Consider the following 14,995-nt stretch of genomic DNA (forward strand, 5'->3'; position numbering starts at 1 on the left):
ATCTTTTCTGGAAAACTCTCACGAGGCTATAACTCATCATCTAGGGAATTTCTAGTGGTTTAAGGCCTTGTTGCAAACGGTCAATGCAATCATACTATGCAAAACGAGAATTAGTTAGGACTACACATTTTTGGCCACTTATCTGTTTTAATATCTCTTCTTTGCTTGAGGACAAACAAAATGTTATTTGGGGGTGGTGTGATAAGCACAAAAAACTGTAATATAAAACCCCGTAGAGACATAGCATTTTGGTTAATTATGTGATTAATAATCATTAAATAATCGTATTTTCGTGCTTTTGCAGGATTGAGCAATCATCGCGAAAATGAGGATAAAAGCCAGTATTTAAGCATGGAATAGGGTGTCTACATGAAGTTTTCCAATTTAGACTACGTAAAGGCCAACTAAAGCCTAGGGAAGCAAAAGGGATAATTTCAAGTCAGAACAGGATGAACGTGCCGAAAAGCATCAAACTCTAGAAGCCCATATCTTTTGAACCTAGACTCCAATGGCAGAAAATGAACCATCAAAACGATCAGTGCGACGAGCTCTACACATAGGCGGGACTTTGTAAAAAGTCAACTTTTAGACCCACCATTGGTTGAGGCATGAAGGACCCACTATGCATACCTACAGAATTTAGTGATCAAGCTCACATGTCAAGCTTCCGCACAAACCAAGCTGCATTAAAACCATGAATGATTTTTATGCACTTTGGCATAAAAGTCCTAATTGGTGGCATGATTAGGTGGCAAACAAATTTATTTGAATTTGGCACAAAGTCTTGATTAGGTGGCAAATAAAAGCCATGATTAATTAAGTGCACACAAAGTCATGGTTATTAATTAGGTGGAAAAGATCAAATAGTCTTGATCAAGAAATCAAATGGACATTAAAGGATACAGTTGAGCATTGGAAATTCATGTGGGATGAAGGAAAATTTAAGCACCCTCATTTGTTTAAATAGAGGGAGTCTTCATTGGCAATAGAGACTTTACTTCCAAGTTTTAGTTTCTCACTTTTTGCTCCGAAAGTTTAAAATTTACATTTTAGTTTTTGGCTTTGAGCTTGTAATATTTTCACTCTATATAGTTAATTAAAATCATTTAGAGTATAAGTTGAATCTTCTTTTCTTTTCATATTTCTCATAACTATCTCCTGATCTTTTGATTTTTACACATGAGCTAAAAATCTCCACCTATCTTTCTCTCAATTTCTCTTGTTAAGTTTAGTAACTTGCATATCAAGTAACGTAGTAAAGTAGGTTAAAATCGATAGTTAAAAATCCTGCTCACATAATTCCCTTAACGAGAAATTTCCATTTGGTTGTTAACTAGAGTTCTAGCCTTTTGGTTTGGAACGAATTGAAACCCTTGCTTGAAATAAATTGCAACGTGCACATGAGCGAGGTGTTTGAACAAATATTCTCGAGTGTGTGTGAGAACAAAATTTTACATATGCAAAAGGATATCTATCAATATGCTAGACCGCTCCAAGAGGTGGAACGTTTGCTCTTAATACTTTAATAGAGCATGGGTGGATATTACAGGAGTAGCTCATAGCAGGTTCAGTATTAAAAATGTTGAGGAAGCAAAAACTTAAAGCATTTGAAGTGCCCACCATACTTATTGGGGTTCAACAGGTGGAGTTTTGTGGAGACAACAAAGCTGTGATGAAAGCATTAGGAGAACTAGAATCAAGTTATACCTGGAATTTGTCAAGCCTTAGGATGTATCTAGCTAGTTTGAATGGTTGTAGGCCGGTTTATTTGGATTAAAAGATGTCAGAACTCTGTTACTCACCAACTAGCCAAATGGGCTATGCATCAGTTGGATGAGTCTTTCCCTCTTTGTTTGTCCGTATTGAGTAGTTGCATTGGACATGTTTATGCTACTGAAAGAAAATTAAAAGGATGTTTCGCCCAAAAAAAGACTTTGAAATCCTTGGAATGAGCATGGCCAATGTTCTTTCTGAAGTTTAATTAATGCAATTGTTTGTCTAATGAGTTCACTTCAAAATTGCTTACAAAATTTTAAAATGTTATTCATTATTTTTTATGGCGGTATGTAACAAATTATTGCTTCCTCTTAAATTTAGCTATACACAGTTCTTTAAGAGACATTAACTCTTTTGTTGAGCTGATGATGGAGGGAAGTCATAGCTAGGATTGAGCTGATGATGCTGACTGATTCAGGCAGACTTCCTATTGTTGTGTACGTATGCATGTGAATTGGATTCCTGATTTGGGTTGTAACTTGTTTATTTGGTGTGAAATCATTTTAACTTTTGTAGAACATTATCTTATGAAGAAATGGATTTGAACTTGAAATTCGTTAGTAATCAAGAATTTTGTGGGGGTAGATCATTATATTTATTTATACACATGAGCTCCGACCATCACATAGGTGGGGGAAGAGATGGAGAAGATGAACAATACCTTTGTTCTTTTGTTGTATTTCTTATTATATTTTCTTTGAAAAGAAAAGTAGAAAAAGAAAGTTGATAGAGTGGTTTGAGATGCTGGTCCCCTAACTTAAGATGCATATTAAGATGATGACACGTGGCAAAAGAGGTAAACGTGGGTGAGGGTATTTTGGTAATTTTAGGTGAGTGGGGGTAGTGGGTGTCATTTAAGAAAATATTTGGTGTATGTTGGATTAGATAGGATGATGACATGTGGCAATTGGAATGATTTTGGTTTTGGAAGAGACAATGGGTATTTTGGACATTTTACATGGTGAGAAGTAGATTTGACATTGCAAATGCACCAAACGGATTGAATCGAGTCAATGAAAGCTCACTTGGTTATAGTGTGAAATTGGGGACAGAAGTCTAATAATGAAAGAACTGGGGACGGAAATATAATTAGCAAATTTGCTGGGGACGGAAGTCTAAAAAACTGTATTACGTGAACTGAAGTTCTTAATAATTGAAAAATGATAAAAAATATAAAAAAAAAATGGACGAAACTAAAAACACAGATAAAAACCAAATAAAATTTCCCCACACTAGTTTTAATCCCCTCAGCTGAGCTCATCACTCGTATATTTGCGCAGCTAGATTGTACTGGTCTCGTTCACCTCTCTCTTGTTTGCAAGTAAGTATGAACTTCCAACTTGTCTCTTTGTGGCATTTACTCAAACAGTTACAATAATTTTTATGTGGATTGTTTTTTAAGGATTAAATTTTGTTTTGGAATGATTATGTGTTGTCCCAAATCATTGTTTAGGTTCCATGTCTTTGAATTATGCATTTTGTTTTTGTTAGGAAATTGCACTTGTGCCACTTGTCTATTTTCGAAACAGGCGATTTTGAGTTGAGTAATCTTTATGGACTGGCTGAAGCCATATTTTGGTGGAGTAATTAATTTGGGTTGGTGATTCCCAATTAATCATTAGAAGTATATATATGGTAAAAGGAAAACAAATGTTTGGGACAATAGCCCGATTAGTCCCGACTAATCCCCGACCGACTAGGCCTAGTCGCTAGTCACTCCTGGACCAACTAGCGATTCATTTCAGATTTAACTGCCTAGCCACAAAACTAAACCTTTCACTGACAAATAGGCCTGCATGTTTGTCTAATTTATAGCATGTTTTGCTCTTCGAAGTACTATACGTTTGGAGTTGAAGGGCATCTGGTACCTAGTACATGCATTTTCCCTTTTGTCACTTAGATATGAACTATTGAACAAAAAAAAAAAAGAAAAGGAAAATGGTTTGCACACAAGTAATAGGCGAGTCGGCTCTGACTTGAATCAGCCAAATAGGCGATTTAGTTGGGACAATTACTTTGTAACTCGGCTTGGACCTGTGGTGACTAGCAGCACTTGACCTGTTTTCGGGCTGATTTGACTGCACAGTTTTAGAGTTGCTTTCTTCACATGTATTACTTTTCTACGACCTTTCCAAACCTTTTTTGACAAACTCATTGTCAAGGGGAGGATGCGAACCCCATTCATGTATGTTCTTTGGCTAGAAGTGTGTGGGAAGAGGCCTTATCTTGCAATAAGCCTTGGGGACTTTCGGACAGCATCAAGGAGGTTCTAGGGAGTGATATCTTTATTCACCTTAGCTCACCTAGAGCTAGATGGATAGTGGACAATCTCTTAAAAGCTATTTAATGGGTGCTATGGAAGGCATGCATCAGAGGATTTTTGAGCAAAAGATCAAGGACACAGAAACTTCATTGGTGGAATCCAAAAGAAACTTTGTTTGATTGGTTGAGGGCTGCCTTACTAGTTAGAGGCTTGAGGTTCCACAAACGTTTTTTTTATTAGATCGCATTGTTGTATATTGTCTGGTTTTTGTTTTGTAACTTTGGAGCGATAGTTGCTAACTTGCTATCCGTAGCTTCTCACTAAGGTATATTTACCCTATCGGATTGTGAGGATTTATTTCTCCATGCAATATATCTATTGTCCATTAAAAAAGAAAATTAAGATCTGCATATCTAAGCCAAAACCAAGTCAATTTTGTGGACATTCTTATAGTGTAGTGAATATGTTGCTCATGGCTTCATTGATAAAAATGTTTTGCATGCATCGAGTCACACATTCAATATAATCAATATGCATATCAATTTCGAGCTTCCCATTATTTATTTATGTTTTTATTTATATATTTATTTATTATTATTTTTTGTTTTGCAAAATGTTTGTTAATCTTGGTAGCTTCTCTTTCTAAATTTCAATGCTTTTCAGGCAGTGGTACATAGATTCCACAGAGCTGAGGGAAGGTTGGAAGAATGAATACTGAGAAGCGTGCTACCATTTTTGGACTGAGCCTCAAAAAGGAAACACATCCACAGTCCACCTCATGTTCCTTATGAGGGTTACATAGTTGGTCCCTTTGAACTCCTGCTTTGATTATTTCTTTGCATGTTAATTCCAGCAAATCATACAAAATTCAGTGGAAAGAATGTAAGTTTTCTCTAAATTTCATCAAATCTTTAGGAAACAGTTTGATGAGACACATTTCTTCTTTATTAACATGCTACCATATGTAGTTTGTAAAGTGTTGGTAGGGACTCAAATGCTTTTGTTTTATACATACAAGTACAGTTTGTGCAAAGTGAGATCTTGTATGTTTTGTATTTCTCAGTTTCTTTCTGGGTTCATCAGTAGGTGCTTCCGTCTCTTAGTTATATTTATGTTGTTGTCACTTAAACTATATCTACATGTGGTTGGAAGTTTGAATTGTTTAATATTCACTTTAGTATAGAGCACATAGAGATAACCAGCTTTTCTTTTTCCCTTTCTGTGCAATTTCCAAGTTCCCTTCTGGGTATATTAGTTTGCAATTGCTTCAGTTAAATTGGTGTTTCCTTTATTCCTTCATGGTGTAACCTTTTGAATCGGGTCATAGTGTCATACACAATATTCAGTTTACTGTACTGATTATAAACAAGTGTCAACGATGGACCTTGGAGATAATCTTTTTGTACTTACTAAGCTTGTTGAAGTGCTTTGTCTCTATTAAGTTACCAAATTTTTGTTATTTCTGCATAATTACTTGAGCTTGGAGAATGAAACTGTGTATCCTGTTACTCAACTTTGAGCTACTATGTTTAAGACCCTAAAATACAGATATCTATAGGCAGATATTTATATTCAAAATGTCTTTGAATGAGTTAGATTTGGACATCTATGCCCGTCACATTCAGAAGCTATGCTTTGCAGTATTAGTTAGTTTGGAAATACTAAATTAATAACATGGGCACACATAGAACACAAAGTAAGTGGCATATGATACATTTTATAATTTCAGTGTCAGTTGTACTGGTGATTGAGAGAGAGAGGGGGAGTTTCAAATTTAAGAATGTCTAGCAAACTCAGATAATCTGTAAACTATATAGATTAAAGTTCAAAGAGACACATAAGAAACCTTATACTTTATTGTTGACAACCTTGGTGCAAGTCTAGTGGTGATACACCGATAGGGTGTTGATCTCACTAAGCTCAGCAGTTGTAATGTGTTAATTCAGTCTTGATGTGGGTGTTGATTTGTTCTTTACATTTCAAAGAATATTGAAGGAAATAATAGTATCTCCACTGATTTCCAGTTCAGGACTTTAGTGTATTGTAGGGAAGCCAATTACAGCTCCAGCAGGAAGTAGTAGGCCAATGTTATTGGTACTGTGATGAGCATGCCAAAAGAGACCCTGAAACCAGAATGAAACCATATCTTGAGCCTTAAACCAAAAGATAGTAAGGTTTGAACCCCTAGATAATTAGATAGGTGAAGCGTTACCCAGCGCTCACGATCTTAGGATGTACGTTGTATTCTTTAGCAAATACGAAAGGAACTATTCCTTGAGGAAGAGCCGCCTACAGCAGATCAGAAATTTGTTAGCCCGTATTCTGTACAGACTTGTGATAAATAAACAATGATGGAACTCAGAAACCTGCACGATCGAGATCCTTAACAATGTGCTTCTGAATCCAATAGCAAAGGAGGCAACTGCCATTGAAGCAGGTCCTACCAAGAACTTTGCTACCATGGCCAAGACTACTAGCCAAGTTCCGCATGCCAGTATGCTAGACTGTGATGCCATGAAAAGACCTGTGAAGGACACAAAGTGAATAGTCAGAAACAATTGGAAATCATAATTTTGTCCCATTCTAGGTAATTACTGTTTCTAATTCACACCTAAGCTGAACATGGCCATGCCAAGTCCTCCATCTGCCAGTATTGAAACTGATTTATCAACAATTATGGGCAGTTTTAGTCCCCACCTACACATACATTTAGCGCCATAATATCAGGTTCATGTATCTAAAACCAAAACACTAGAAATTCTTACGCATATTGAATTCTGCCAGTTTCTACTCCTGAAAACATTACCTAAAACTGATCATTGACCAAATGATACCGAGCAATGTTGCATAAGTATTTGGGTTGCTTATGAGCTTTCTCCCCACTGTCAAGAGAATGAGCTTGGTGTTGACTCTTGGGGATCTGTCTTTTTCTTCCTCCTCTCTTTCCTTTGACTGTGTTCCTGGTGTGACCTCCAGTTCCACTTAAACAAAAGAAAATGACCAAGAATTTGGTATGATGGACAAGTTGATAACTGAAATAATGCATATGTTGAGATGTTTAATATTGTCCCACATTGGATGTTTAAAGCCATGAAGTATAATATAAAAGTTCCCGGGCCGCTCCACTCATGACAATTAGTTTTGAGTTGGATGCCCAAATTAAACATGGTATCAGAGCAGGCTATTGTATTTGACCCCCCCAAGGGACTAATTTCCTACACGTCACCCAACTATGTTAGTCCACATGTTATGCTCGAGTAACGCCACACATGAGGGGGCGTGTGGAGATGTTTAGTATAACCCTTATGCCATGTGTAAAGCCATGGATATAAGTTCCGGCGCTCCACTCATTTCTAATCAGTTAAGTAGGATGCCCAAATTTATTTGTAATAGACATAACTTACATTTTATAGGACATCTTCTAAATCACTAGTTTCCATGGTGTGATGAGTATTACCTATATGTAACACATTTTCTAAACTTGTATAGACATATTAATGATTGTTTAGGGTGCATTAGATAAATTGTTTTTGCATCCCAAAGAATTTCCACGATAACACAGATACGTGACTTACGTGATTTGCTAATTCCTAAGCAATTTCATTATGTTAGGTTCAGTTCTTTGTCTTGGTTGTTCTTCTCTTGTTGTGTCTATTGGCGTGAGTGGTGGATTCATTTTAATTGTATTTGAAATTAGGTCTTAGGCATTTCTAGCTGTTTGTAGAAAATTTTCTTTTCCTCTTGAGCTCAACTGATATTGTAAATGAGGTTCACCAGATGTGAGATATATTTCTTAAGAGTGCAGGTAGGGACCGGTCTTGCCTAACCCCATAACTATTTTAAAAAGATGAAAAGACTTCAGTTCTGTTTATATAACCATATGCGTCTATATTGAATATCTCAGAAATGGATTCAGAAGCTCAAACTGACGGTCTCCACCTTGTCACAGTAACATTCTAGTCTTAATTATAACCCTTGTGTGGTGGACATGAATGGGTGGTTTCTGATACATATGGGAGACACAGAACAATCAAGATATCTACCACTTGGTATAACCTTCTATCAATAAAAGAAAAAAAAAGAAAAAGGAATTCTGATAACCTTCTTGGATATCTATCATCAAATACTGACCTAGTCAACTAAACACAGAGACATTCTAAAAACAGATAACCAACACCAATATAGAAACCTGAATACCTACCTCTCATTTCTGACAGAGTTGTCGCGGAGCCTGCTTGTGCAGCCCGGAACTCAAATAGAAATAACAGCAGATTGTACCAAATTATGGTCTGTAAAACTATTATCTGAGCAAGGAGTTCAGCTGCTTCACTACCGTACATGGATTTCAGTATTGGTATCCCCACAATCAAAGTGTTGGGCAGTGTTGACAAAGCGAAAGTAGTAATGACACAATCCAAGTTCACTCTGGAAGTAAGTTTACTGGTGACTGTCAACACGATCAAAACAAATAGTTTTTGCAGGGTATCTGAGATGATGAGTTTTAGGTTCATTTTATAGGGATTGTTGCCTGAGATCACGCGGAAGGACAGAAGTGGTACAGAGAATTTTGAAACAAACATGTTGATGCCAGAGCATTGGTCAGGTGTGAAGAGTTTCCAGCATTTGACAGAAGTATAGGCTAAGATCATAGCAACATATAAAGGGATTATTGCTTCGACGACGTGGTAAACATCAATCAGGGAAATCATATCAACTACAGGTGGGACCAAAAGTAAGACAAAAAATTGTGAGATATTTACTCTGTTTTCTTTGCTTGGAACTCAACTAATTATCCTTATATGTTGCCTATATATGGACTTCCTAGCATCTGAAAACAAAAGGGCGATGCTGGTACCAGTCTTTTTTTGTTACAGTGACAATTGTGAACCTCAGAATACTTCTTCAGTAAGTAGAATGACCTTGGTCTTTACCTCTTTTTGTCTCAAATAGACAAATACTTCTTTGTGTGTATGTGTGTGCTTGTGTGTCTGTGTGTGTTCAACTTTTGAGGGGGTATCTCTTAGTGAACTATTTGCTTGCTTTTGTAGCTTTCATATGCTTTTTGTCGTTTTTTTATGCTGTCACTGGCAACTAGAAATGCAAAGACTATAGTGAAAGGGGAAAAGAAAAACAGGAAAACTAAAAACTAAAAAAGGAGAAGAAGACGATTAGGCTTTTAAAAACCAAATAGGTCACAAAATCAAATGTGGTTCCACACTATGATTTGATATGCAGGAAGAGATGAACTGAAAAATATTAGTTGAGATGATTGAACCTCCAAGGTGTTCTTCACTTGCTTATTGAATAAATCCACCATTCTCTGTTTGCTGTTTGTTTTTGTTTCTCTGCAATTTCATGTCAGTTTAAGTTCAGGTTAATTTTGTAAGGGGTGTCAATTATGTAATGCATGTTGAGAAAATGTGAAACTGAAGTGTTTTATCAATTTGCTATGACAAAGCAACTCGTGACAAAACTATCATGCTTTTTTCCTATAAACTTACCTTTAATGATTGGGTGGGGGAAGAAAATAAGATTCTCCCCCCCTTCTTGCCTCCCTTTGTTAACAGTTCCTATTTTTTCTCAGCTCATTCCTGCACAAATAACAACCCGTATTTTATGGATGACAGATCCCCATAATCTGTCGATTTTATGTTTTGAATTGGTAAAGGTTGGACACCCCCCACAAAGCTAGAATTAGTACATTACTTACCACATGTTTTAATGTACAACATTTTTCAGTCTATTTATTTATTTGCTATACTTGTTTTTTTAGGTCTCTACTGGACGGCCTTTAATTGTCTATAGCTGAGATGGCTTCAGCAAATTATGTCGTAGAAGATATAGATTAGAAAGAGATCACTGCAATTTTGATATTTGTGATGAAAAAGAAAGCAAAGCTTGGAATTTTTTCAGATGATCTATCATTTCTTTTCACTTTATTTCATATGATCAGTTGTTTCTCTTACTTTAATCAAAAGGAGTTGTCAATATATAATTATGCTCGAGTCCAGAATATCGGGCTTTGAAGTTTAAAGCTTTTTCTTTGTCATATTGCGTTATTGACTAACACAAATCCTACTCCAGTTCTCATCAATAGGGTGTGGGAATATTTTGGCCATTTATTCCCGACAATAGCTCATTTGGTTATGCCTGTTGACTGTTGTAACTTCAGAAGGAAAAAATTCTCCTTAGGTAACCAAATTGTTGATGCGTTACTAAATATTTATTTGGGTATATTGATAATTGAAGGGCTGCTATGTTTGCTTTTCAATCATTGTTTTTCATAACTGCATTGAGCTCCAGGAATTGCAGTTTAAACCATGGCCCAAAATATCGCCGAGATATCCGATATCTCGCCGATATATCTCGGTAAATTGGTACACCGATATCGATATTTCTGACATATATCCATCGAATATTGAACCCCTTTTTTTCCAAGATATATCGAAATTTCTGATATGAAAGTTTATATTGCCGATATAATCGATATTTCTGAGATAATTGATATATATCAGTTGATTTTTGACCAATTGTTAATAACTTAATATTGAAATTTCTGAAATATTTGAAATATTTGAGATATATCGGTGAGATATCCGATATTTTAGAAACTTTGGACTGGTCACAAAAAAAACCGAGATATCCGATATATTTGAGATATCTGATATATCTCGGTTTTTGGGTACACCGATATATTAACCGATATCGAAATTTTGGGCCTTGGTTTAAACATAAAAAAACATATGTTTCAATTCAAACAAATTTGAAGTTGCGACATAAACAGTTCTTGAAGTTGGTTTCAAACAAAGCCTAATATGGTTTAGTTTCTATTGTTTTCTCTTACCTCGTCAAATCCCTAGTAGTTGAGACTTGAGAGACACATCTCCTGTAATCAAAATTCAGCAATCTGAAACAGTACCAAGAAATAAACTAGAAGCTCAGAACTTTCAGAAGTCCAATTCAAACACTCCATGTCTCCATAGCTATTTCTATTAAAGTTTAGGAAGCAAGAATGGTTAGAATGAGAATAAAGAAGTGAACCGGAAGAGAAGTAACTGAGTTAAAGGAAATAGTGCCATTCATGAAGGCAGAATTTTTCTGAATTTGGTTAAAAGTGTCAGAATAAATGTAGGGGGAATTTGCTTTTAAACTGAGAAATTTAGCTAAAACAACACCCAACAAAATCTTTTCAAAAAAAAAAAAACCCAACAAAATCTAGTTCTCCACGTTCTCTTCTTCTAAAGATTTACTTTGATGATGCACGTATAGTAGAATAGTAGTACACTTAGATTCACATTCTGTTTGGTTTCAGGCTTGCAATGAAAACTTTTGGAAACTTTGTGATTTTTGTCTGGAAACACGGATGTGCATGAAGAGATGCTCAGATGCTCCTGTTGTAAATGTTTCTCCATAGATTTTCATTTTCATTCCTTATTTTAAGCCCCCAAGTTATTATCAACGTTGTCACATGCTCACATGCCAAATTTCATAGTCTAATGTAAAATTAAATGAGCAAAAAACACAAATGCACAAATGCACAATCTAATTTGTGTGATGTGTCTTTGCATTGGAAGATCACCACAGTCTACATGTAACCTATTGAGTTCATACGCTCAACGTCCAGTCCAGTACTAGCCTCATTAACGATTTTAAACAAGTACAGGTTATAAACGCTCGGTTGGACTTCCTATACTTGCACAAGTGTTGTCCATGTAAAGCAAGAAATGGGGCTCAGCCCATTGGGTTGAATCCGGATTAGTGTAAACCCCTTCATATCGGCCCATACCACATAACCTCCTTATTTATCGGCTCATATCACAAAAACTCCCTGCTTTCCAATATCATCGAAATTTCAATCCGATTTCTATTTCCTATTTTATTTTATTACCTTTTTTACCCTTCTTCCATATTCATCATAAGTTCTACCCAGAAGAACACCGATTGATCTGCTTGGACAACGATTTGACATATTTTGTTTCTCAATTGAGAAAAACACCGATTCATCTGCTTGACAAAAACACGATTCTCAATTGACGAAAAGACGATTCTCAATTGACGAAAGAAGGTTAGACGCTGAAAAGATTCACCTCTTTTCTATCTTCTTTGCGATGAATTTCTGAGTTAAATTGCTGAACATACTGTTTCGGTGGTGATATTGACTATGTAAAAATACATTTACATATGTTCATCAATTTGATTTTGTTGTTTTTTGCAAATGCAGACATGGATGGGACTGCTCTTTTTGCTATTATGTACGAGACGCAAATTATGAGTGTCCGTGTCGAGACTAACGGTATGATTTCTGATTTGAAGTGTACGATTTCTGAAAAGTAGCCAGACCTTACTCCATTGTCTATAGAACTGTCTTTTGTAAGGGATTCAAAGCGTATTGTGATAGATACTGACTTGGAGCTTCAATCCCTTGTTTGCTTCAATTTGGTTAAAAGTCTTGATACTTTTTTGATAACAGCATCGTCAAGAGGATTTTTTGCTTTATGTGACGCTGGTTCTAGTTCCAAAGTCTCTCTTCAGGCTTCTAGTTCTTCTACTTCTAGTTCTTCTATGTCTTCTGCTACATACGATGAAAAATATGTTAATGTCGCTTCTTTGCCTATTTTGACTGGTGTGGGACAGAAATTTCCTGGCGGTGATGCCAATTTTCATGTTGAGCTTTTACGCCATTGTCTTGTTAATAATTACTGAGTTCTAATTAAGAAGAATAATCCCGATAAAGTCACGGCCGAAAGTTATTTGAAGACCTAAACCGGATGTCTATGGAGAGTTCACGATCCAAGAAGTATAAGATGCCGGGTTCTTTGAAATAAAGACAATGGAAGCAAAGCACACATGTGGAGTCGATTCACCGATGTTAACAATCCCCCTGAATAGTAAACTTGTAAAGAGTATTGTTTTAGATATGGTGAGAGACAAGCCTTTGATTAAGCCGTGAAATCATTGACTATTTTCTAAGGGTATATGGTGTGAACTTGAATTATTACTTTGGCGATACCGCATAGATCTTGCATTGAAGGAGATACATGGGGACTATGCTTTATCTTATCATCGTTACATTGGTATGTTGGAAAGCCGAAAGAAACCAATCTAGGAAGTCATGTTGTTTTGGAAAAGGAATCAACAACAGGAAAGTTCAAGAGATTATTTGTTGCATTTGGTGCTTGTATTCACGGCTTTAACTTCTGTCGTCCTATGCTTTGTTTGGATGGAACTTTCGTGAAAACAAAATACAAGGGGTGTGTCTTGTCAGCTACTGCCAAAAATGCAAATGGGGGTATGTCTTTTTGAGTTTGTGAATTTTTACATAGTAGTTCATAGTAGTTTGTAAAACTAAACAAGCATAAACTATAAAAATTTACGTTCACATCATATGTTTAGCCTATGCATTTTAATATTTACATAATAATTTTGCAAAACCAAATCAGTAATTGATGTTTATTTGTGTTCCAGGTATTTTTCCAGTAGCTATGGCGGTTGTACTTTCTGAAACTGATGATAATTGGGATTGGTTCTTGGAGCAACTTAGGTTGGTGGTCTCCAAAGATCGTAGGCTAACTTTTATATCTGACAGAAACCATGGTCTACTCGTGGGTGTCCCTCGCGTTTTTCCTGATTCTCATAATGGTTATTGTTTGTGGCACCTTAAAAATAATCTTAATTCAGCTATGCCCAGCAACCATTGCTTCCGCTTGCATATCCTTGATCTTTTTTCAGACCTTGCCTATGCTGGGATGCACCATGAGTTTGAGAAAGTGATGGTTGTTTTTCGAGATGTTTGCGGCAGTCAAGTGAAAACATTTTTGTCCACCATAGGTTATGAGCATTGGTGTAATGCTTATTTTCAAGGAAATAGATATGGCGATATGTGTTCCAATATTGCGGAAAGCTTCAACTCTTGGATCCTACTAGAACGGCACTTGCCTATCACTGCAATGGTGGACAAGATCCGTGGAAAAATTATGAAAATGATGTCTGATCAGCGGGAGTTAGCGAGGAGCTGGACTACTATCTTATGTCCATCTATGGAAACTTTATTGGCTGAGAGGATTGAGGTGGGGAGAAGTTGGGTGGTTCTCAAGTCAAGGGAGGGTATTTTTGAGGTGCGTGCTACTCATACTCACTTGGTTGACTTGAATAGAAGTCATTGCTCTTGTAATTGGTGGAGAATCGAAGGATTTCCTTGTGCACACGCACTGCACTCCATTTTGGCTGATGGATTGAATGTGTATACCTACTGTGATAAATTCTTCTATTCTCAGACATTCCCTGATAGTTATTCAAGAGCTATAGTACCTGTGGAGAACAGTAAATTGCCTGCTAAAATACCAAGTGTGCCTGATTTACTACCTCCGGATCTGAAAAAGAAGATGGGGAGACCAGACAAGAAACGGAAACACAGCACGGGTGCTACAAGAGGTAGGAAGAAGAACAAGGGCCCTTGCTATGGCCATCGCAACCCAAGAGTGGGCTCCACTCCTACAACATGCTCTGTACCGGTTCAATAAATTTTTCATCTATTCTTTGATGTTGCTCGTATATGAAAAACAAGATGTCGATGAACTTGTTGGATTTTATAGTTTGATGTTGGATTTTATATGTTATGTTTTTTAGTTGGAGAATGAAAAGATAGTTTTACATAGTAACTTTTGGGGATGAAATTAACCTGACACTTAACAACTTTATGTAAATGTACTTTTACATAGTCATTATATATGTAAATATATATTTACATAATACATTTTGGGATTGAAAAGTTCCAGAGAGACCAAATATATGTAAATTTAGATTTACATAGTCATTATATATGTAAATCTATATTTACATAGACACTAAAGCTTTGCTTTACAATTTAGTAGATGTTTGAGCTAGCTTTGCTATCCAATTTAGTAGATGTTTGAGATGAAATGGTTATCGGTTGATTCATATATACTAAATCATTCC

At 36.2% G+C, this 14,995-nt stretch overlaps 2 protein-coding genes and 1 long non-coding RNA gene across 5 annotated transcripts; 2 read left to right on the forward strand and 1 right to left on the reverse strand.

Annotated features, from left to right (window-relative positions):
- The first annotated feature begins 2,931 nt into the window (after window positions 1-2,931).
- Window positions 2,932-10,088, forward strand: LOC147498361 (uncharacterized). 3 transcript variants are annotated; one of them, XR_015195464.1, is made up of 6 exons: window positions 2,932-3,097; window positions 4,703-4,921; window positions 8,257-8,470; window positions 8,558-8,771; window positions 8,865-8,944; window positions 9,813-10,088. It is a non-coding gene; the product is annotated as an uncharacterized LOC147498361 (long non-coding RNA). The 3 variants fall into 3 exon arrangements; XR_015195463.1 differs by having other exon boundaries at window positions 2,939-3,097; window positions 7,944-8,470; window positions 8,558-8,759; XR_015195462.1 differs by having other exon boundaries at window positions 2,951-3,097; window positions 8,558-8,759.
- Window positions 5,821-8,748, reverse strand: PIN8 (Auxin efflux carrier family protein). Its single transcript, XM_086560371.1, has 6 exons — window positions 8,241-8,748; window positions 6,846-7,020; window positions 6,651-6,736; window positions 6,406-6,563; window positions 6,252-6,328; window positions 5,821-6,162 (listed from the first exon to the last, which is right to left on the reverse strand). Exons 1-6 carry the CDS (start codon window positions 8,746-8,748, stop codon window positions 6,096-6,098), a joined length of 1,071 nt encoding a protein of 356 aa, XP_086416497.1. The 3' UTR covers window positions 5,821-6,095.
- Window positions 10,089-11,396: 1,308 nt separating the features above from the next.
- Window positions 11,397-14,666, forward strand: LOC147498363 (uncharacterized). The gene is made up of 3 exons (XM_086559042.1): window positions 11,397-12,104; window positions 12,261-12,332; window positions 13,505-14,666. Exons 2-3 carry the CDS (start codon window positions 12,263-12,265, stop codon window positions 14,557-14,559), a joined length of 1,125 nt encoding a protein of 374 aa, XP_086415168.1. The 5' UTR covers window positions 11,397-12,104; window positions 12,261-12,262; the 3' UTR covers window positions 14,560-14,666.
- Window positions 14,667-14,995: the final 329 nt, after the last annotated feature.

This window comes from Coptis chinensis, chromosome 5, assembly GCF_015680905.1.
Source record: "Coptis chinensis isolate HL-2020 chromosome 5, ASM1568090v1, whole genome shotgun sequence".
In the NCBI taxonomy this organism is placed as follows: domain Eukaryota; kingdom Viridiplantae; phylum Streptophyta; class Magnoliopsida; order Ranunculales; family Ranunculaceae; genus Coptis; species Coptis chinensis.